The following is a 24,306-nucleotide window of genomic DNA, read 5'->3' as shown; positions in this document are numbered from 1 at the left end:
GATTGCACCGTTGAGTGCTGAACTCTGCCCGTGGTAGAAGCATGAGGCTTTACTGGAGTAGTGCTTGTTTGTAACGGGCTGTCGTCTTTGCTCTTGGTACCCAATCTGTTTAGATCAAAACCAGCAATGAATGCATCTTACGTGCTCCAGGTTGCTGTACACAGCGGTTTGGTGCCCTCAGTGGGAAGCTGGCAAGAGACAGTGCCAAAGTGTAGACAGTGAGTGACAATTAGCTTAAAAGAACCTGTTTCTCAAGTTTTCCTTTAGCTATCTTGCTTTTCCCTGGTACAGATCTTGTGTAGGCAGGCAGATGAGGTATAAAAGCTGGGGATGAAATAAAAGACGAGATGCCGTGCTTAGAGCCTGAAATCTAGTTCCTAATTTTCCATCGGCTGCTGCAAGTTCTTGAACAGGCCTCCAAGAAGGGAAAAGGTCCGCTGTCGTGGTTCCTCATCTAGCTGTACTTCACCTCAGAGGAAGCATTGGTGAATGTTTGAGATGTTCCACATTGTAGAAGGAGCAGGACTAAAGGGTTATGATCAAAATGCAGGAAAACTTGAAACCTGTTAGGAACAGTTGAGGGAATGAGTTAGCTTGGGTAGAAGAGGTCACTCACGTTTTCTTTTTCTTTTTTATTTAGCTTGTCCTCTAGGAAGTCCCTGCTGCAGGATGAATTAGGAAGGGAAGGATTCTTCCTCTGAACAATGGAGACAAGAGCGTCTTTCATCGCCAGCATGCAAGAGACCCAGCATCTCTCTCCAGAGAAGGGTCAAAGCCCAGCCAATGGCAACAGGGAGCACTTTGATTCAGGTGGGTTCTCCTTTGCCTTGATGGTCACCTCCACAGTTACAGCATTTCAACTGTCTGTAGGGGTGGGGACAGCCACGTCACCAGGGCAGCATGGACAGTGGCTGTATGCCTTTATGGACTTCTCTGAGTCATATGAGTTGGACTGTGCCCCACATCATGGAGCGCTCATGTGGGTCCCTGGTTGATGGGTTGGGAAATTTGAGATTTTCTTCTTCTGGATATCTTCTACAGGAAATGTGAAATACTAAAAATTTAAATAAAAAATAATGGGAAATCTTTTCCAAGAAATCATAATGTGTTTTTACTACCCCATATTCTTTTTTTTTGGATTTTCATAGTTAAAGAGAAGAAATGAATATTCAGAAATTACAATATTTCCCCTCCCTTTTGACCCTTCATCATCGTTTCCTGTAGAATTCTCTTTTTTCTCTTGGGTGTTTCAGATGAGGAGACTTCACAAACATTAGCCCAGCCAGGAGAGCTGGTTGTACATTGTCCGTGTGCTCCTGGGTATAACTGAACACTCTGTAAAGCTCTGAGGTGGGGACCTAAAGGCTCAAGTTGGCTAAGTTTTAGCATCTTCACAGTAGATGTAGAAGAGTCACCAAAGCTGCCATTTAGGGTCAATAGAGAGAAATAGACAGTGTGGTTCCTCTCATCCTAATGCTCAACTTTAAAACAGAGCAGGCAAATCTCAGTGTAAAAGTATCAGTTTCTCTCCACTGACTGAAAAGGGACCCGTGGGAGCTGCCTTGGATGCAAACATCCATGTTGTAGTTATCTAAAGCTAAATAAGATGAATCCTGTCACATGGGATTCCTCCTTTGGCATGACATTCACCTCTGGGCCCGTTGGGTCCCTACTGAAAAGCCCAGGGTGGGGTTGACCATTGCTCGTGTTGTCTTTTTAGGTGTCAGTATACCTCTAAATGACTGAGGAAAATCACAGGCCATAGGTGGGCTGTTTTTATGTGAGAATGAGGTATCTGTTTTTTTTGTTTATTAGTACCTAGGAAGGTGAATGGTGGAATACTGGTCAGCGATGGTCTGGCACTTAGGGCGCCTGGATTGAATTCCCACTTCTTCCTTACCCCGTGGCATGGACTGAGTGACCAACTTTTCTCTGTGCGTTTTCTTCTGTTTGTGTTTGGCTTCCTTGCCTCGCAGTCAGGAAACCAAAGGGATTTAAGTATATAAATCCTCCGTGGGATCTGGCTGCTAGCGTCCAGTGATTTCTGCTGGAATTAGGTGATTTAACTTCCAATATCTAGCCTTAACAGGAGGAGACTGCATCATTGGTTGAAGTTGCACATTATGGTTAGAGCTGACTTGCTGTCTTTCTGATGCCAACATGGGAGGCCCCTCTTTCTGCCATCTCTTCTCTTGCTCCGTCTCTGCTGCTCATCAGAGCTTGTGCCGACTCAGTCCAACTCACTTACCCAGCAGAGAGCTAATCCAGGAGAAAAAGAATAATTTTCTGCCAGCTTTGTGAGTTGACCTGGCTGAGCATAGGGTCCTATGAGTACCAGAGCTGGAGTAAAAGATCAAGTGCTGGAGAGGAATGGGACTTATCCCGGTGGCAGTGAGTTGTTCGTTTGGCTCAGCTGTAACCTGTAACTTAGTCCTTGCTGTACGTTTGCGCAGGAGAGCTCAGCTGATGAACTTGGGGAGCACAAGACTGAGCAGTCAGTACTGAGCCATTACTCTGTACAGAAGGGTTCATCTTCGCATGATGATTGTCTTGGTGCTCAGACACTTGAACTTTTTTACAGAAATTAAAAGATTTCTGGAAAAGGGATTCTTGACGAAAGGATCCTGAGTTGTGAATGGCAGATGAGTCTTCGCTTGCAGATGGGCCTCCTGTCCTGGAGGACAGTGGGGGCTTGGAGTGCAGGCTTGGGAGCCCCAAGCAGTTTATGGACATGGCCCTGATTTGTTTAATGGTTGCATTTTTTCCTCCAAGAACATCTGTTGAAGGAACCATGTACACACAATTTTAAAAAGCCTCCAGGACTGGCTAGAGTCTGCATCCATGGAAATCAGTGCCCTCACCGGTGGTGAACTGCTAATTAAACGCTCCTCAAATACAACAGTAGCAGTCGGTGAGGTGATTCTGCTTTGCTTTCAGAGACCTTTGCACCTTTTCTCACAGGTGGTGCTGTTCGTGCATTATTGTTCATTGCTGTGAAGTCCTTTTGCAAAGATATCTGTTTGGTCCACTCCTTACTGCTTCCCACTGCTTCAGCACCCTAGAAATTCAGCTGCCCAGCCTTCAGTTTCTTGATTTGTCCAAGGAAATACAAAAATCAGAGAGTCATCTAGTGACTAGGAGAACGGAGGTCTTCCTCATTAGAAAGATAGCGTGTGGATCTTTGCCATGTTCGCTAGTGATTTGGGGTGGAAGAAGAGGGGAAAGGAGGGGAGAAAAAAAAAAGACAATGTGAGACCATGCCATAATTGAACTATGCCATAATTGAACTATGAGCCCTGGTCCGGGCAGTGACCTTGCCTGTAAGCTCTTTGGGGTGAGGACAGGCTGTTTTGTACTGCCCCTTGCACAGTGGAAGTGGTGGGGACACTCTCACATTCTTATCCAAGGCAATGTAAATATTGTCCTGAGTTCCCTTATAGTCATGAAAGAGAAAGAGGCCCCCTTCCAAAGAGTGACTCATAGAGATGACAACCGAGAATCATCCTAAGCTAAAAGTCTGAATCTGGAGCTGTAGCATCTTAAAATGCCTTAAAAGCCCTAGTGATCTGATGCTGCTTGGATTGCCAGTGAAAAGAGATGCACCTCCAGAGAGCGAGTCACCTCGTTTTAACATGGATATCGCATTACCTCTGTGTTGAATGGCCTTCTGGAGTTGCCTGCTTCTCCCCACTGAGCTTAAAGCAAGCTAAGCCTGCTAGGAGCAGAGGAGAGCATCTAAATCCTGGTTGCCTTGAAGAGGCAAACTGCTCTCACAAGATGAGATTCATGTCTGCTAATTCAGACACGTCTGGAGTAGACAGCTGAGGCCTGATCCAGTTGCTGCTGGATCCATTTATATTCATGGGACAGGTACGATGCGATTCATTTGGCTGACTGTATGCGTCTGTTCTGGAACAAGAGGACCTTGCCTGTGATGCCTAAATTTCTTTGAGGATATGGACTTTGGTGACTCTCCCAGGGATATGCAGGAGGTTTGTGGTTGATCAAGGTTCCCCCCAAGTCCTCGCTTAGTGTGCTAACCACCAGACCACCATCACCTTTCAGTTTTCTATTCACTGACAGAGTCATGAATGTATCTAATGACTTTAAATAAGTAAAGTCAAATGGCATAGCAATTTGCCACAAATGCTCCACTTTTGAAAGACGTTCTCCTTCAGGCAAGCCTAGGAAAAATCTGTGCATTTGCAGCAACAGGTTTTGGGTCTTTTATCCCCCTTATTTCCTGTAGCTGCCCATCCTGGAAAGCTGATGACAGCTGGAATAGTTGCATTTTTATAGTGCTAGTGCACAGAGGATCGCAGAGCACTTTAAAGCTGTTGAGAGGCTCATAGGTAATGACTTGTTGATTTTTATTTGCCAGCCTAGGCTTGTTTATACAACACCGTATTGTAGGCTAGCCAGGCTTGACTGTTTCATTAAAAAAGAGCACTGGGCCTAAGCACCAATAATTGGAAAAGGAACTGATATGTAAAATAGGCCTAATGCCAAATTTGTCATCTCGCAGGGAGCTCTGTGAAATGCTGGCACCTGGGGTTTTGCAGCTCTCCAGCAAAGCCAGGACTTAGTTCTTGGAGCGCGTGACTTGAGGCTTGATGAACGGCTTGGCTTTGTGATCACCGTTCCTCGAGTGGGCACAATCAATCATCATCGTGTCTTAGAGACTGTATGTAAATACCTGCCTTTTAATCTGGGGGTCTCCAGACACTTGAGAGAGATCAGCAAGAGGTGTCCTCTGCTCCTCAGTACGACTTTTCTGATGGGTTAGGGGGTTTGTGTACAGTCCCGTTGCATGCACTGACAGGGTTGCGAGCGTATCGCCGGGTCTAGACCTTGCACTGGTCTGATCCCTGGGCCACACTGTCTCCGCTCCCGATGGCTCCACTGCGAGATTTTTAGAAGGGAACAGAATCCCTTAAAATGATTTGGGAAACTCAGAGTCCCTTCCAAATCCTTTCTGATAAAATGAAGCAAAATAACACACTGATGCCATGATAAATGAGTTCTCTGACATTGTTTTTACAGACCTTGTAAAAGTAATTTCCTGATAAAGTCTGCAGATAAAACACTGCAGAGGAGTCAGACTTGCGATGTGTCAGGCAGAAATGGATTGACAGCGAGTGAAGCCTGCGGCACTCTGCTGCGGGGAGAGTGCTCGCTCTGCCTCCCTCTGGGGTCCCGAAACCTCGTTATTTGGGTTTAGAAAGGAGAGATCTGGGGGATTTTTAAAAACAAATGTTATTTGTGAGTTTTGCTGGACTGGATGTGAACGTGCCACATGGGAATGGACGTGCCAGCAGTGTCCAGCTGGCCCCCGCACAGCTTGGGCCTGTTTTGGGTTCAATACTTGATCTCTGCTTTCTCCTTTTCCTTTTCTTTTACATCCTATCTGGAAGCAGCAGGGCCAGTGACTCTGGTGGTGTGGCATGGCATGTGGCAGGGTAGGTCATGATCTCATTTATAATCTGTTAGTGCTGCACCAGAATGGGTAACAAGAAGGGTAGGAGGACTGGTTGCATCCATAACTAACATCTGTAATGCTAACATAATAACTAACTTTCTGCTGCCAAATTCTGGAGAAAATACTGTCACCCTGATGACATTGCTCCTTACAAGGGCTGGAGGTTGTATATTTATTATTCAAAAGTCCCTTGGATAACCTTACGGGAAGGAGGCATTTCCATGGAAGGCTAGAGGAAAGAGCGATGCTTGTCTAGACTCGCCCAGCAGGTTGGAGCAAAAAGCAGGAATGAAAAGCGTGAAAATACATGGAGCATTAAGGGCTGAGGAAATATCTAGTGCCCTAAAGTGACAGCAGCAGAGGAGAAAAGGTAGAGCCCAGAGTTGACTTGGAGATGTCCTGTCCAAGTGAGATGTCCTGACTTGGAGATGTCCTTGGGGATGTTGAGCAGCCCATCCTGACACCATAGAGCAGATGGGTGCAGCAGCGAGGAGAAAAGAGGCAGAGGGGAACCACAACCGAGGAGGAGAGCCTCCAAAACCTGCAGTTCCTCAGGCTCTGGCTCACCATGAGGGCAGGTCGTCCTGGTAGCACGTGGAAGGCATTTGTAGTTAGGGCTTTTTGCCTTATGCTTTTCACATCAGGTATTGCATCTTCCCCACAAAAATATTAAGGGTTATAGTCAAGTAGCTTAAATTCCTAAGACTTTGTCAGTGGAGAACTAGGTACTTCTCAGGGACCTGTAAGAGCTATTTGGTGAAAAGGGTGGTCCTAATTGAGGAGATTCCTAATGAGAGTCAACAGGGGACTGAACACAGAGGCTGGGGTTCAGGTTGCTGGAATATGGCATTGAATTACCTGCCTCTGGCTCCCTGGACTTCAGTGACATTTGGTTACTGACTTTTAGTGGGGCTGGGATTGGTTCTGCTCGGGGAGAGAGTTGCTTATGCACAGGACTAATTTTAAACCTGTGATGGGTGGTCTTCTGCCCATCCACCCGTGGGCTGCCATGCTTTATTTCAGAGGCTAAGCCTTTGAAACCTCTGGATCTGATGCTTCTCTAAACATTAACTCCACAGAGTTACAGATTTTTAAGGCTGAAGGATTGCCCCAATCATCTAAGCTGCCTGCCCACCTGCTTGATACAGATGAGGGAAACTCTCTTAGTAATTTTTGTACCAAGCCTCTGCTTTGTGGCTAAGCTGGGGCTTGTCTTTCAGTACGAAAATGAACAAACCCCTTGTTCTGGTTTGACTATTTTAAATGACCCAGCTTCTATCATGCTTGGAAGTTTTTGCGATGATTGCAAGAAACAAAACTGTACTCCTATGTTGAATGTGCCTATTTTCAGGCTGTAGTCACGGGCATGTATTAATTCTTGTCCTACTCAGCGGGAGAGTCGTAAGAGTACCCACCTTGTCACCGGAGTAAATGCTGATTTACATCTTCATATTTAAGAAGGTTAATTGAGTTTATGGCAAGGAATCAGACCTTAGTCTTGATACAGCAGTGTGCAAAGTGTTTAACAGTGGTGACGGCTCACTGCTCCTCTTTGAACTCCCAGACGGATCTTTACCCTCTGCCAGCTCTGTCTCGACAACCCTCCTCTGATATACTTTTTTTCCCTCGCATGTATATGTCTGGCTCCACGGGCAGCAAATAAAACCTATTTCTTCCCCTTTTAATAATGAGAGATTCCCATTGCACAATATAATTTTCTGGTTCTGAAAACTGGAGACCTGTAGCAATAATTGCAATAAATTAACCCTGCCGTTTTCTTCATAAAACTGTCTGGGGAGGTTTCTTAATTCAGTTTGTCATGAGTCACTTTAATTACATCATGACCGCACTGATGAATGTTTGGGCAGGTAAGGGTCTTGCTGAGTTTGCCTGATAAATGTTTATTGCAAAGGGCTCCTTGCTAAACTGTAAATATTTTTGCTCTGGGGATGAAACCGAGGTTTGTGAGATTGCCTGGAAACAAAATGAAAACAATCGGATTTCGCTGATTTTTCTGTAAGTGAAAGAAGATTTATTTTTAATTACTGTGTGTGTTTCTGCGATGCTCTGAGGTCTATGCTCCACTGTGCTCAGCGCGGGTGTACAACAGAAAGTAGCAATGTCAGCTCCTTCTCCGTGGGGCAGGATTGGGGCAATGGGAGGAGGTTTGATGCAGAGCCCCAACTCTGCTGAGGATTGGGGGGCAACAGGGCAAGGACAAGAGCAGGGTGCAAGAAGGCAGCCATGGTCTGGTGAGCAGCGCTGGGGTTTTTGGGGAGGAAGCAGCTGTAATTAGCACTCATGGAGGACCCTCGTTTGTGGCACGAACATGGTCTTTGCACCCTCGTTTGTGGCACGAACATGGTCTTTGCACCCCAGGATAGCTGACAGGCAGCCAGGTCCCTTGTGGCGAGAGAATCGCCAAATAAAAGCACAAGAGCACAAGTGCCTTCTGCAGTAGGACAGAGCTTGTTCCCCTGCTGCTGTGAAAGCAGAGTCATTTCTGGTCTGGAAACGCTGGCTGCTAAAGTTGTATAATCTGAAAATATAACAAGAGCCAGTCAAACTAAGCAAGCACAGATCTTAAAACGAGCTCTCTATTTTCTAGTTGCTATTCTCACCTCAACATGTCATTGCAACTTTTGTCTTCCTTGGCTATGTGGTGGTTTGCTTTTCCTTTCATTATACCTTTTTTTCCCCCTTTTTTTCCCCCCCTTTTGAGCAGATGAAGGCTCGAGCATTGAGGACACAGACTTCAACTGGGATGAATTCCTGGAGGAAACCGGGGCCAGCGCTGCTCCCCATACCTCGTTCAAACACGTACGTGCTTTGCCGGTGCCCTGTGAGCTCCGCGCGTGTTCCTCCTTCTTGTTTTCGGGTGGGTCCTGCGCACAAACCAAAGTGGGGACTGACCATTTCAGGGAGATGGGGAGAAGTCGGTCCTCTGTGCTTCTCTGGTGGCTTCATCACGAAACCTGCTAAAATCGCTTTCCTACATCTTACTGAAATCCTGCCTCTTCCCTTTCCATGTGCAAAGGTTTTTGGTGGGAAGACCTAGTCTGCCAACACAGTGTTCACCTGATACCTGTGCTAGGTTGAACGCGAGGTTGTCCTAGTCGTGCGGAGCTGTGTGCCTTTGTCACAACCTGCTGGGAATAAGGCCAAGCTCTGCACAGTGTTTGTGCTGCTGCCAGCCCTCTGGCTGGTCTTCAGTGGACTTGAGATGTCTGCACCGGCCACAGTTACAACTTGAAGCTCTATAACTAACCTACCTCTGCTTCTCGTTCAAATTTTCCATCTCTGAGGGATTATATTGCACTCCCCTTGCATATGCTGAACTCCCTGTGTTCTCTTCCTCTGTTTCTCCTCCTCTCTTTTTATTTATTGCTATCCTTCCCAAACCAGAGATCTGTCTCACAAAAGCATCCTGTTCCTCTAGAACTGCCCTCTTGATGCATGACTTACTCCTTAGGAGGGTCACTCTGCGCTAGGGTCCAGCATTGCCCCTAGGGAAGCTGTCTCTCAGCCTGCTGCTCAGAGATGCTCTCTCAGGAGCGTGGGAACCAAGTACCTGGGCAGATGATACCCTTCCTGGGTGAACATGGCTCACGCAGATCATGAGTCTTGGAAACGCCATGGTAGGCATGCAGACAGCACTGTCTGCAACTCTGGTCCATGTTAGCACAAGAATATCAAAAGTCCTTGAAATCCTCACTGACCAAGAAGATTGGAGGCATCCTTTGAAGAAAAGAATCTGTCTCCAAGCAGAGCCCATCACAATCAAGGATGTTGTTGTTTGAGACCAGTTGCCCCATCCACAACGAGTTGTTTAACCTCTTCTAGTCAGTCCCACTTGCCTGCTGTCCGTACCTTGCCTTCTCCCCCTTCAGTCTTCACCTGGGAATGTGAGACAGCATTGAGACCTACACATGAACTCTTCTTCAATGCAGACAAAGATGTGCATCTGTGGCCACATCAGTAGGGTGCTGTTTTTACTACTTGCAGGAGGAGAAAGGAGGAAGACTACAAATGAACACTTAACATGGATTATTTTTGAGGATCCTTGGAATAACAAGACCTTACCTTTTGACTAAGTGAACTAGTAAATGTCACAGACCTTCCTCAGTCCAGTCATTGGTGCTGATGGAAGTACCTGTACAAGTAGAGGCATGTGGAGTGTTATAACCTGCTTGTAACAAATGGGTTTGGCCTGGCAGCACTGAGGTTGTTGTAAGCTGGAGTGGGGTGAGTGAGGGAGGAATACTGACATCTCAGAGAAGCTCAGTTTTCTCTCTGCAATTTGGCATTCCCAGTCTGAGAAGTCCTCTGGTGGCCAAGCAGGCCATAAGACACTAAACTTTGTAAGCTAGAGTGGCATTTTAACCTGCCATTTAAATGAGAACTTAATCAGAGACATACTTAAGACCAGGTTTTACAATCTCTCTGGTTTCAGTGGGAGATCAGGTACTCTAGAAACCTCCGAGAGCCTGTCCCTTAGCATTTCACAGGAGGTTGCAGGCAACATTTTGGGTGGACTTCTGAAGTCAAGGCTGATACCTGAACTACTGGACCGGCTCCCATCTCTTCTTTATCAACACCAGCTAGAGATGTCTCGCCAGCTCTTGGGAGATAAGTTACAGATGTGCACACAGCAGGCCTTAGTGTTTAACAGGAGTTCCTGCAGTGTCCTGGGAGAGGTGCACTGGCATCTCCAATGTCCTTGGGCAAGTTACCTGTGACCTGTCACTGCTGAGGTAAATGTGAGTGACATCTCCATCTAATGGCAAGACAGTGGCCTGAACCCATGAGTGCAAATTGGTTGCGAATTGATGCTTGTCAAAACTCAAGAGGTGCTTCAGTGTTGCTATATGACTAATTATTATAGCTGGGCCTAACGTAGAGGTGCTCAGCGCCTGCCCTTGCACACGTCCCATTATTTGCCTGATGGAGCTGTGCAGCAATAAAGTAACCTCCTTTGGGTCGTATTCACTTTTCTCCCCATCTTTAGTGAGACTTATGATGCTTAGGCGTGTATGAGCCCTCTCTCAGATGTAGTAGTACACTTAAGGTTACTGCTGCTGATGCCCCTTTGGAGCACGCGGGGCCTTGCATCACGGGGTTATGTTCCAATGAAGTAGCAGTGGTCCTGGCCAGACAAGTTGCCAGGGAAGTGGTTGGGTTAAGGATCACAACCAACTCATGGCCTACCCAAAACCTGGTCTTTACGGGCAGTATTATCTTGCTTGTCTAGGGAGGGCTCTCCTTGCAAACGAGAAGAAGTAACACCATGGCCTTCTCATTTTTGTAAGGTTGAAATCAGCCTGCAAAGCAGTTTCCAACCAGGAATGAAATTAGAAGTGGCCAACAAGAGCAATCCGGACACATATTGGGTAGCTACGATCATTACAACATGTGGACAGCTCTTACTGCTTCGTTACTGTGGCTATGGAGATGACCGCAGGGCAGATTTCTGGTGTGATGTGATGACAGCGGATCTTCACCCCGTTGGCTGGTGTACACAGAATAACAAGGTCCTGATGCCTCCAGATGGTGAGTTCTGCGCGTTTTGCGAGGGTCGTGCTCTAGTATTGGTCCGATGATTAAACTCCAGACTTACAGTCAATCTGGAATGGGTTAATCTCCAGAACCTCAACTGGTGTTGGGTGATGCAACTCCACTGATATTGTTGTACAGCAGCTCAGGGTTGAGCGTCTGCCAGTCAGTGGATAAATCAGTCAGTCTAGAAAAGGAGTTTTTGCCCTGCTTGCTAAGAACAGAAGTTTCTGGAGGAAGCTGAAGTGTCAAATTGCAAAAACCCTGATTTTCAGCCAGGGAAAAAAATTGTCCTGTAGTTCTAGAATGGGAGGACCAAATGCTTGTTTATTCTAGTTCCTTCTCACTCAGATCAGTTTGGATGTAACCAAAACCAGAATTTGGCTGTGCACTCAAACTCTTCACAAGTTTTGTTCTGAAAGTTAAAAACCTTCCGTTGCCAAATTCTCGCAGCTTTTAATTCCAATGGCAGATACATAGATTAAAGCCAGCAAGATTTGGTCGACATCGGTTAGGGCACATCGTGATTGTCAGCTCTTGGATGCACAGAAGCTGAAGGCAAAAGCTGTAGATTAGTGGCCCATGTGGAACAGTTTCTTTAAAAAACATGTTTTGATTCCCAGCGTATAAGAAAAATGGCATCTAAAAATGGCTTTTGCCTCCATACACCTGGTTCGTTCTAGATCTGGGAAGCAAGAGATGAATATTTAGCCTCCAGCTTGTGAATGCATTTAAGAAAAGCCTCATTTAAGGGTTCTGCTGCTAAAGTCATCCTTTTACTTTGTTACACGTTACCATTGAAAAAGTGTATGTGCCATTTGCGTGTCATGCATGATTTCCCCTGCTTTCGCCTCAGTTTCTGCTGAAATGTGCTGTCGGGACAGACTTTGCTTGAGTCAGGGCTGAAAGACTCATTCCTGCCTTGCGTACGCTGCACTCTGAGCTAAACTGTTATCTCTGGGCTTCTTCTGATCTGACTGTGTCTTCTGAATAAACAGAGGATTGACTGCCTAAAAAGGAGGGGGAAAAAAAGAAAGTCTTTAAGATAGATATGGTTGAGAAATCTGTTGGCTTAACACTAATAAATCAAGCTAACGTGAGAGGGATGAAATTTTTTTTCTTTTATTGGTCTCTTAAACTACCTCTTATTACATGGATTGTAATCAATGTTGCCAGAAAGCTTACAATGCGGTAAACTAAAACTCAAAATGCCAGGGTCAAGGGGTGAGAGATTTTATTGACTGTTGTAATAGAAAATAATGATTGTTTTATAACCGGAGGCAACTGCTTTTCATGGAAATGTTGGAATCTGCTCTTTGGGTTGTGGCTACTTTCGTGTGAGCTGTCTTGCTTGAGTGACTGCAAATGTGCAGTGCGTCATGCATCCGTTCTCCTCGAGCCGGGAGATGCAGCTGTGCCAGGGTGGACCCTAAATTTGGGCAACTGTTTTGTTCTTCTTCTTCTCCCTCTTCTCAATGAATAAACTTTATTGAATAGGTCTTAGTATAGTTTTCAGAAAGAGCAAATTAACTTCAATGTCCAAGTTGCAATTTCAGAAGAGATTTAAGGGTATAAGAGTTTAAGTTGTGTTTGGGAATGAGGTGTCTTAAAATGCCCAGGAGGATCTGAGCCTTCAGGACTTCTCTCTCACTTGTGGAAAGATAGCGGTCCCAAATGTGTTCCTGAATCACAGCGGTGCCCACGGGTGTTTGCCCGTTGGGTTCATCCCTGGGGTCCAAGGTGGGCTCTCAAAAGAACGTCGCTCCTGTTCCGGCTCCTCAGTGAAGAACTGGGGTTTTCGAAAGTGCCCCTTGTCTGTTCTAGGGAGAACTGGGCTCAGACCGGTTTTTAAAAGTCCTTTCTGAGTACTAGACTCCTTGTACTCAGATGTCGGAAGTTACTCCCCTGGTTAATTGCTTTGCCGCTCAGTGAATGTGTCTCCTCTTGAGGCAAACTTCGTTGCAGTCCAGAGTTTTATCTGGTGAGGACTGCAGGATCAGACCTCGCACTGCTGCAGGAGCAAGTGCTGTTTTATATGAACTCCACCCAAGTGTCTTGCCTTTAGTGTTACGCGCCGTTTTGTTGCCAAACCTTTGGAAGAACTGAAATCCAGCTCCAAGGTAATGTGGATTTGATTCAGGGCCTGATTCTGCGCAGCTCAATCGCAGCGAGCATGTCTGTTGGCTAACGAATGCAAGACCAGACCGCTACATGCAAACAGCATGGCCAGGGCCAGTGAGCTGTCATTAAGACTTGATTTTAATCAGGAGTTGAAGGCTCTGGTTAATAAGCAGATCTGCACAGAGGAACTCGTGTAGCTGGCAGGATACCAGCAGCGGGACAACGCTTTGTTTCTGCGTGCGAATCAGATTGGACTGATCGGCGCTAGTCTTATAAATACGATGCCAGACAACACTGCTACAGAGTGATCGGGCGGCGAATTTCATTAGATGGGAGAGAGATTGGAGGGGGGGGGAAAAGAAAAAAAACCCTGTTCAGTTTATCAAATCAATGGAGCTTGATTTAATGTTCAGCACAGAGAGAGCTTTCAAGGGGCAGCTGCCAAGTAATTATTGTTTATGATCCTAATATAAGGAAGTCATTTAATTTACAGACTGTTACATTATTATTTATGGGGTGACGTTAGTATTGCATCATGGTACCTGCAAGTATAATGTCAAGTCATGTTATGTCCCCGCCATGACATTATGGTGCAACAGGCCTGAGGGCCAAATACTCCAGTTTGCAGTAAAATGCGTTGGCTGATGAAAGGACGGTGTGGGTGTGTGTGTGCCTGTGTGCTTCACCCTCCACCTCCCTTCCCTGCAGGAAATCAAAGGAGTAAAATTGTACTTACTGCAAGCTTTGCCATTAATTATATTTTTCTCATTACAAATCGGTGTGTAATTTGAATTGCAAACTCAACTATCCTGGCAGAATAGATCTGTTTACCATTCAAAGCAAAATGAAAATTATTTAAATTAGTTAATATAGAACTCATTTGAATGAATTGGATGTTTATTCATGAACCAGCTTGAGGAAAGTGCGAAGCTGTCCTTATGGTCTGTAGCTTTGGCACTGATCAGTTCTGGGACAGGGGTTTCTTTTTTTTAGCATATTAACCATGGGTGGAGACCGGTGGTAGCTACTGCCTGATGTGGCTGAGTGCGAATTTTTCTCCTTTCTGTTGAAGTCCTTCAGTGGCAGTTCCTATGAGGAAGGGCAGCCTGATTCAAAGTTCATCGGCTGTGGTGGTAACGTGGGAACTGGCTTCTGCGTTATACGGCTGGGGGTGACCTAGGCACATCAGTTCGTTAAAATCTTCTCATTATTTTGGCCTACGTGGGAACAGGGACAGCTTTTATCACCTTGTGTGTCTTACCCAAGCACCATCCTCTTCTTCAGCACAGAACCGAGGGGGTTGCTTTTCGGCTGCTGTCATCCCCTGAGACACGTTATCCATTGAGCATTGTAAATTTGTGACTAAATAAACTTTCCCTTACTAGCAACTCCTTTAGCCGTGAAAGGACAAGAGGTCTCTTGCCTCCTTCGGCCATTTATCCCCATGTGCTGTTTTCCTTTGCTGATGACAGTTGGGTTCGGGGAGGCGTTCAGCATCGGAGAGAAGAGCAGCGTGGTGGACCTGACAAGCGTAGTAGCTAAATTATGCGTCGTGAAACACGCAGGGAGCAGGAGCATCTCTTGATTGACACGTGGGTGTTTTTGTGCAGATTGCTGGTTTACAGCTGAGCCAACAGAGCAGAGTCTCTGCTGGCACCAGCTTAACGCTTTCTGGGAGGCACCGAAGATGCCGGACGACAAGATTGTTGCGTGCGCTTATTGTTGTGGAGGTTTTGCTTCAACGGTGTCGGCAGGTAGAAATTCAGCTCAGGCGTTGCCTTGCGTAAACCCACCCGATGATCTTGAGGCTGCATGCAGTGCGAGACATACGGAGATCCAGGTCCATGTTCTGATGGTACAGGGAGCTGGTGCAGATGGTAAAACCTCAGAGCACCCTCTCTCCTCAAATTCTGCAATCAGCATGATCAGACACTAATTATGTGCAGAAAGCAGCCTTTACTTCTCAGTTACCCTGTATAAGGAGAATTAAAACTCAGATCCTGATCCTGGGATGTAATGAGTCCTACCTGCATGGTGCTGAGCTCCATCAAGAGCCCAATATGTCATTAAGAGTTGTAGACGGAAAGCATTTTGGCTGCTCAGACTTTCCATGAAGGCAAAATTCATCATATGCTCACGATTTAAAGTAGCTAAAGATTGTTCTTTCTATGTAACTCCTGACAGATTAATTTTGACCTTAGATCCAGGCCGAAGGAAAGAAGTTCACTGGGATGCCAAGTGCTGGACCTGATTCTGAGCTGAGCATGAGTGAAAAATCAGACTTGTGCTACAACAAAGTGGGTTGCCTAGAATGAAAACCGTATTCCCGTTTAAGTTGACATCTCTCACTATGACCCAGGCTACCTCAGTCTGCTGTGGAGTAGCCTGGAGGTCTAATTAAAGATTCCAGATTTCAAATAGGAGTCTTTAACTGCCCTGTTTTTTTCCTTTCTCTTTTTCTTTTTTTTGAGGCTGTACCCATGGAGATTACTGCTATGTAAATCTTTTCCAAGGCCAAATTGTGTTCTTTGAGATCACTGCTGTAAGCAAGGGGAAAAGCGGATCTGGTTGGCCGCATCAAAACGTAGGGCATGAAGACCCCTCAGTTTCTGCATAATCCAAAGATGGTCTGCTGTGTTGCATAGTCTGTTTGTGTGCAAAATATGAGATAGATGAACAGATAGATTAAAAAAAAAAAGTTAATCCCATGGTAGGAGGCACTGTTTGGCTTTCTGAAACGAAGCAACCAGATCTTGCCCACCTCTGGAGCTGCTCTCTTAGAAGATATGATCGTGGATGTATTTTAACCAAAACCAACACTGCCCTTGTTTCTGTTCCTCCTCCCTCCTCCTGGCAATCTCGTGCCCCAGGAAATAAAATTTTAACTGTGCTTGCGGCAGCATGATTATAATGCAGGTAGAGGGATCAGATAGGCAGCGTGCGCTTCTGCTTTTGTCTTTGAAGAGTTGGCTTGCCTCCATCGGCTTATCTGAAATGACTTTGCTTTTCTATCAGTGTAATTGAGAGCAGATTTGGCCCTGGTTTAGCTCTTTTACTGGAGGCTTACCTGAAATATTACTTCCTAAGAGCTTGAGGCTGGAGAAAATCAGTAGGCATGCCCTGAGTTTATGCTGGTTTACATCAGCTAAGAACTGGACCCCTGAGCCAAGTAAAATGAAACTCGGAAATCTTCTTTGGCAGGTTGTGCTGCCAAATGCTGTGGATATTGCTAAAGTATTACACAGCTCTTTTTTTTTTTTATCTTCTTTGCCTAATCCTTATCCTCTTTTTCCATCAAAACCAAGTTTAGACTAACCTAATGTAAATAGATTGTAGGATTTCTTTATTTTAAACACTGCAAATGACTTCTAGTACAGTATTTTATGTGTGCTTTTCAAGTCTACTTTAGCAGAGTATTAATTATGCAGGGGTGACGTTAGCATAAATAACTAGTCAGCAAATAAATGTCAGATATTCTATTAGCATAGTAGGCAGCTTTATGCATTGGCACAGAACATTTAGCAGATTATTCTTAACGAGCATATAAAAAATAGCTTTTTTTTCTTTTTTTTTTCCTCCTGAGGTCTTCTAATGATTGCAGAGGGGAGGAGAAGAGAGCAAGGAAAAACAGCACCAGCCTTGGCTGAGGAGCGTGAGCTGTTTGGGCTGCAATTTGCCCTAGCAGGAGCGGTGTCAGTTTGGCTCCGTTGGCTTTTGGGAGCTTGCAGCAGCTGGAAACTGCTGGGGTGTGTCGTGGCTTGGCATCTCCCCCCATGCCCTAAGCAGCCCCTCGGAGGGGCATGAAAAATAAAAATGTTTTCATTACAGCACCCATGGGAGTTTTTTCTTCCCGTCCTTGGCATGACTCAGGCAGCTGAGTCTGGGAGGTGAAAATTCAAGAATTTAGCGCATATCTTGCGCCGCACCAAGGTAATGTTGTCTTCCTTAGGAAAGGTGGTCTTTTTACTGCAGCACGAAACTGCAAATCTTTTGCACGTGGTGCTGGCTGTGGGTACTTTCAAAAGACTTCATATCACCAAAGGAGGCCCTTTGAGGATAGGCCGGACCCCCACGTGTCTTTTGGGAATGTAGGTGGTCATTGAGCTGCTGTGCAAATGCGGCACAGCATGGCCAGGGGGACAGGCCTTGCAAAACATTTAAGTAGGATGCTTTATTAAATGCAGCATTTTTGAGGATTGTCGATTCTGCTGGGCTTAAAGTCGGATGTTTTTGTTTTGAGTTTTTTGTATAGCTTTTCAGGTCTAGAGGTGCAGCTGCAGAGAGCCTTGCAGGGATGAGATGCTGGCTGCTTTGTAAGGCAGGCTTGAAAGCAAATGATATTTCGGGTGTGAGACTCGGACAAAGAAATGGGAGTGGGAAATGGGAGGTTTCCATGGCTTGAGCCTTAGCTGGGACCACGATGAATGATGGAGACTACCAAGGGGAAACTCTAACCCTCTACTTTGTATTCATCAATATTTTCCATTTAAAGAAAAAAATCCTTCCCCCCCCCCAAAAAAAAGGTCAGAACAGCTATTTCTGGGATTAAGCCCCCGAATATTGTCTTGAGTGACTGCAGTGCCTCGTGGTATTCATATGTGGCACCGTTCCCTCCTTGTGCTTTTGCCTGGGTTAGACTTTCTCCCTGCGAGGTGCTGGGCTCTCCATGCAGGAGCACCCCGAGATGTCTTCTCCTTGGTGCCCTACGAGATGCTGTTGCACTTAGGTGACCAGGTCCCAGTGGAGGAACTGGTATGCAAAAACCCACAGGACAGCCTGGGTTTTCAGCAAAAAAGTCCAAAGCTTGAACACGAAGCAGACTCTGCTTATCAAAGACAAGAAAAGAAGCCACTTTAATCAAAACCTAATTTTCCACCAAGAAGCAGTTTCAGCAGAAACATTTCCAGCAAGCCTAGTTTCCAGGGACAACGACATCTGCTTATGCTATATTTGTATTTATTCTTGCCAACAAATGGAGGAAGGGAAACAGGGGCAGGCCTGCCGGGGCGGCCCGTGGTCCGATGAGGAAGATGCACACCGTGGCCGTCAGACCATGCAGGACCCTGCGCTGCACCGACACTGCCCAGTTTGCACCCGTTTTGAACTGCCTTTATATTGCTCAAGATTACATGGGGAAATTAAGCTTGGCCCACACCCAATTAGGTATCAGTGCAATTTAGGTGATGGTTTCACTGATGCAATTTGTCCTGCACAGCCCTAATGCAGATCCTGTGGGGGTTTTTTTCCAGTCCTATGGATTAAAAAACACTTTGATCCCTATTTCTAACTTCAGCCTCTTCTCGTTCCTGTATGAACTATGTTGTCAGTTAAACTACAGTAAAACTATTTTAGGTTGTTTTACAACTAACGCTGAGGATAGTATGACCCTGTTTACGCTAGTCTGTTGTTACGCCGGCTTGGAGCATGGGTTTGATCCCTAGGCTGGCCGACGGCCAAGAGGGGGTTCAAGAAGGGGTTTTGCTGATGGAGTGAGTTTCGATAATAAACGGCTTGCACATACCGAGACTAAAACGCAGACTGCTTTTGGTTTTCTTGGATGGATGTCTGTCCTGGGACAGTTAGGGCGTCTTTGGGTCCTTCCCCAAGGGAAGGGAAACCTCTAGGCGTGCGTCTTCTCGCTGATGTGACTCTTGTTTCCACATATTGCTACCAGTGCATGGTGCCTTCCCATACCAATGCATGACTTTACCATTTTTATTAGCGCTCCGTTAAGCAGGCGCGAGGTTTAAGCCTGCGACATTTCAGCCAGACACATTTCCTTGCCCTAAACTTTAGCAATCCCAAGCTGCTGCATTGCACTGTGATGCTGGCGGTGTCGGAGCATCGCCTTTCCGAGCACTGCGCAGAGCTGAGGGACGTTTCTGGTGGGAACGGGTTAAAACTTGTCCTTTGCCGCCTTGGCTCTCCCTGTGCCAGTGCTGGTGGCTCTTTGCCCTGCACTTTCCCTTTGCCCCATGGCCGGCAGCAATGCGGTGAAACGGCAGCGTGCTTTGCAGCACTGTAGTAGTCCGTATTGGGTGGTGCAGAGAGAGCTGAACTATTTTAATTGCAGCCATCGTATTATTAATTGCAACTATTACAGTTAAAGAAGCAGCACCTTGCATACAAGCTATAGTGGAATCCAGGATCAGGCTTATCATGATGGAAACTCAAAGCCAAACCCTTTTATAAACAGTCTGGAGAGGGGGTGGGGGGGAAGAAAGGAAAAGCAGTGATTTTCCCGGACCATGACAAGTTATAAATATATCTTGAGTGAAACCAATAGTGTGCAGCTTTATGAAAGATTTAATGAATAAATATTTCATGCCCACATGGTGCTTCTTCAGTAACACGTGCTGTCAGTGAAAAGCAATAAACAAAGAACCTCCTTCAGGGTTTGTTTGGGCTTTTAAATTAAACTAATTTAATCAACTTTTTCAGTCAAGCTTGATATTAGTTCATTTCTGTACACAGCGCTGTACTCGGCTCTGTTTGTTTTCTCCTGATACCTGTTCTCCTGGTGGGAAGGTGCTTGAATACCAAAGTGGAAATGATTCGATCCATCCTGCCCGTATGATGCGAGTCTGTGGTTTCCAGGGTCTGATTTTTCTCGTGGTCCTACAGCTCCAGGAGGCATCGGCCCTTTGTCATGCTGGGTTGGTCGTGCCCCTGGATGAGGTTTTCATTATCCAACGGGAAGATGGGTTGAGTCTCTGAGCTGGGTTGCTGTACACATTTAGGAGGTTGACGCTCCTTATGCTCCTTCCTGGGCTATCAACAACCTTGGGGCTTGGGCATGCCAGCGTGATTGCTTCATGCTTGGCTTTCACAACAGGTGGTTGGGACGACATCAGGAAATCTCTTAATTTTGTACTCTCTGTCTTTGCAATACTTAGAAAATCCACAGCAACTTGATTTTTAACTTGGAAAGAGTGGGACTATGGCTAGTGGATTCTTCCAGAGCTGAGCCGGGCGAATAAAGAGCAAACATGACACAGTAAGGAGATAAAAACAAGGGTGCCCACAGGAGCAAAGCTGATTTTAGGAAGGCATCTCAGAGCAGAGCTTCTCAGTGAACTGAGGATTGGCTCAGATGTGGACAATCTCTTGTGCCTTTGCAAGGGATGGTGTTTTTTTTTCATTTCGTTCAACAGGTGCATGGAATGGGACATTTCTCAGCTTCTTTTCCCGTAGAAAGGAGTAAAAATGCACTTTTGTTGACATCCACTGATCTGGAACTGCTTGTTTTTGTAGTAGGCAGCCTTGAGAACTGAAATTTATTCCTCTGGGCTGGATGAAGTAGGTCTCCATGGGCTTTTGCCACATTCTGAGCTGTGACGAAGAAGAGGGCTGGCATCAGTAACCGAGGAAGCTTTGATTGTCCAGATCCACGTAGTCCTGTATTTTTTTTTTTATGTTGATTATTAGGTGCTGCTGGGGATCTGTGAGGTTGTATCTGTATCGATCCAAGCCCAAGCCCTTTGTACAGCAAAAATATTCAACTTTTGATAAAAGTGATGGACTGGGAGCAAAACTGCTCACGGTAGTATTAAGCTGCAGTAGCTGACATATATAGATCTAGGTGTTGGTAGGACTGAACTCTGCTGAGATTCCCAAACTCTGTCAAGAAAAGCCTATTTTGAAGGGACCCTAGCTCAGTTCTGGATTCTCAGGGAGTCTCAGGTGAGCAGTTGAGACCCTGCAGCTTCGTCTTCTGCTGCTCACAATTCTGGTCACAGTGTGAGGGATAATACTGCAGCCATTAGCGTGACTAAACCACCTGACATTCGGAAGAAGTTGTGCTGGAGGAACAAATATATGTAACGGAAAGAGTAATCGCTGTGCAAGGTCAGACTGTGAATGAGAAGCTGTATTTCCAGGGAAATATCTGAGGAAAGGTTGGGAGCAGACATCAAGCTTTTCTGTGATGAGAGACTTCCTGAGTGTCCTCATTCTTCAGCAGCAGATGGGATTGGGTGGCTTTCCAGCAGGTGCTGAGTAACAGTTCTCTGAAAATCAGATACCTTTGAGACCACTTCAGCTAAAATCTCCCTTTGAAGAATGTAGCCAAAAATCTTTACTTCCATTGTACAAACAGCAAAATGCTCACCCCAAGACATTCAAGTGCTAAGGGAAGAAAGGATGTCAGTTATTTTAAAGTACTGATGAGGCTCCTAAATAAAAATTTGGACGAGGAGTAAGTTTTGGAAGTACTGGCTCTGGGGCTCTGTGTTGAGTCATCAGTTGACATCATCCAGCTATCTGGTGCAAACTCTGTAAATACAGAACAAAATATGTAACAGCCCAGAATCTGTTCACTGTAAAGCAGACGACTTTCTATCCAGTTCGGACACTTGGTGAGTTGTCATCGAGGAGACTGCCACATCCTTAGTGAAGAAAAACCCTGCGAGATGTGAGTGTCACTCATGACTGTAGGTCTCCATACCTGGAATATCCAGCGGTGCCTGCTGTGAGTTGTTCTTCCACTGTGGCACACTTCTGGGGACATGTGCTCTGAAGCTGTGGAGCTGGAAAGCCCTGAAACCATGGAAAATGGGAAAACCAGCATAATAGCCTAATAGTGAACACAGACCACTCTTCTTTGACATGGTCAGCTGAGCTAATGTCCAGGTGAATGGGTTTTTATAAAGTGTTCTTTAAAAATAGTAATTCAGAGATTCTAAATGGCCATTTCTGGTAATTGCTTATATTCCCTTTCCCTAGTTGTCTATAATTTTCCCCAAAGGAGCTTTGGAATGCAAATGCCATCTCAACTGCAAGATGCCTAGTTTTAACTAGGTAGTTAATATGGTGATATAATAAGTAAAGCATCAACAAACTCTTATATAATCACCATTAGAGACATCTGCTCAGACTTAAAAAACTCCTGTCATCCATATTCTAACCTAGGCCTAGTTTTGGGGGCTGTATATCTGAGAACAAGATGGCTTCTTGCACATTGCTGTGGGAGAGGGGAAGGGTAATGGGCAGAAGGGACCTGATCCAGAGCACCCTGAAGGTGACATACACATTTCTGCAATGGGCCGTTTTGATCAGGTCAAAGGCTATTTTATGCCTATTAGAGCTGAGCAGACTTTAGAGGCTGTTCTGTCTTCCTTTCGGCCAAGGACAACTCAAGGTGTCTCGTGGCACGCCTTCAGCAGACCATCCCTTCAGATGCCTGATGAGGGGCACCTCTGGGTTTGAGCATGAGGAGAATGCAGACAGCGATTTGCGGAGGCTGCTAGTGGCAGATGCAAGCGACAGCATGATCCTGAGCCAGCTGTGACTTGCGCTTGATTTTTCTCTCATTACACATGATAATGTGGGCTCGCGGTTGCCGCGGAAGGGGCTTGCTTCCTGAAGCAGACCATATGCTCCAGGAGCCGTGGAGGTAGCTGTTATGCAGTGCAGAGAATTTAAGTGACACGTCTATAAAACATTTTCCCCACGACCATCAGAAGGCGATTCCTTTAATACAGATTCCAAATTCTGGGTCAGTTCTGGCCTTTGTTGCGTGGTATTGGGAAGGGTTTTGCTGTGAATTCCCAGGCAATTTGTTTTTTTGTCCTTGCCCTCCCCCCTTCTCCCCAGTTCCCATCTCTGTTTGATTTTGGCCACAAATTATAAATGAGTAAATCAGGTAAAGGATGTGCTGAAGTGCTTCCTGATTAACAGTTGATCTTGTGACGTGAGGCACAGGGTCTATCATCTCCTGTGTTTGGAGTGAAAAACACCTTGTGCCATACCCGCGCTGTTGGGACTGGATGAACGAACGAGGAGAGAGTCAGCGTTTTAGGTCTGCGGCATAAAAATGTAACTACTTCACAACCTGCTGGAGTTTGTATAGAAGATGTATCTAGAGAAAACTCTTACCAAAGTCAGGAAAGCATTATGCTACCTGCTGTACATGCTTTAATTAAGAGACTTGGCCATGATGAACATAGAGCCTACAGAGATGAGAAGGAAATTCTGTAATTCTCCCCCACGGTCATCATTTCACATGGTGTCTCGCATAATGTTCCATGTTGATCTCCGAGTCAGATCTAAAGTCTTCAAAGTTTGTTTTTGTTTTTTTGATCCTAGGATTTATAATTCAAGTCTTTTTCTAGTTTCAAGTGAGGAAAACACATGTTTAGCAAGCACAAAACGTGCCTGGATGGGGCATTTCTTTGATGATGTTATGATGATTATGAATTTAGACCTTGCACATAGGATGTTAAGCACCCCATGGGGCCTGGCTGTGTTAAGACTGTACCATTAATTTGGGGAAGGATGCGTGGTGAGTGTTCATAAGGCCCTGTAGGTTCTGATTTGCGGCGCTTACGTCACGCATCTGAGAGGCTCTAAAGTGATTAAATGGGATTTGATCATTAGAAGCAGGCAATACAATTCCAATTAATTACTGAATGCACTGCAAAGTGCTAGATCAAGTCTTTTACAGATGTTTCTGGTTTCATGGGGTATCAGAAAGCAAGGTCACAACAAATGAAGCTCGCCGGCTATTTCCGTAATAATTTGGAAGCTCACCATCAGGTCGTGGGGAGGATCAGATTTCCAGTTCTGATGCAAGCTCTGGGTGAGATTTGTGGAGGAACATGGACCAATTCTTAAATTAGACCTAATGCACCTTGGTTTGTCATTTGTACCACCCAGCACTGTGTTCCTGCCAGGGTCTTCCAAGTCGGTGTCCTTCTGTCCGTCTTCCCAAGTAGATCCATGCCGCTGGGGTTGGGAGCCCATCATGCAAACAGGTGTGGCTTGCCTTTTCTTTCAAATCACTGCTCGTGTCTCCGAAGGATGGCGCGGGTTGAGGACTGCGAGATGTGGCCAGCCAAGCAGGGACTTCTTTCACCTGCGATAGCCGTAACACCAAATAATCTTGGGTAATGCAATACTAGATGGTTCAGTTTTAGATGGGTGATGTAGGGTGAGATTCACCCTCATGTATAGCTTCTGTCTAAAGGGATAAAATCTCAAAGCCAGAAATGTGCTTTTGACTAACCTCTGAGACTCATGCATGTCTAGTGGATTTGGTAATAGAAAAAAATTCGTAATTCAGCCTCATAGTCTGGTGCTTTAACCACTAAGCAAAACTTGCATCACTTCTTTTTTCCCTTGGAGCTTCCCACCAGAGCTAAGAAGTGATTGTC

The 24,306-nt window shown here is 45.6% G+C and overlaps 1 protein-coding gene across 1 annotated transcript in view; it reads left to right on the top strand.

The window, feature by feature from the left end:
- SFMBT2 (Scm like with four mbt domains 2) overlaps positions 1–24,306 on the top strand; it is a 118,354-nt gene that overhangs the window by 13,996 nt on the left and 80,052 nt on the right. The window contains exons 2-4 of the mRNA XM_026119388.2: positions 641–810; positions 8,205–8,299; positions 10,789–11,029. Of these exons, the coding sequence (XP_025975173.2) occupies positions 705–810; positions 8,205–8,299; positions 10,789–11,029 (442 nt within the window). The 5' untranslated portion in view covers positions 641–704. The remainder of the gene's footprint in view (positions 1–640; positions 811–8,204; positions 8,300–10,788; positions 11,030–24,306) is intronic.

Source organism: Dromaius novaehollandiae, chromosome 1 (assembly GCF_036370855.1).
Source record: "Dromaius novaehollandiae isolate bDroNov1 chromosome 1, bDroNov1.hap1, whole genome shotgun sequence".
In the NCBI taxonomy this organism is placed as follows: domain Eukaryota; kingdom Metazoa; phylum Chordata; class Aves; order Casuariiformes; family Dromaiidae; genus Dromaius; species Dromaius novaehollandiae.
The sequence above is the reverse complement of the archived record's forward strand: the minus strand, read 5'-3'. Positions and strand labels throughout refer to the sequence as shown.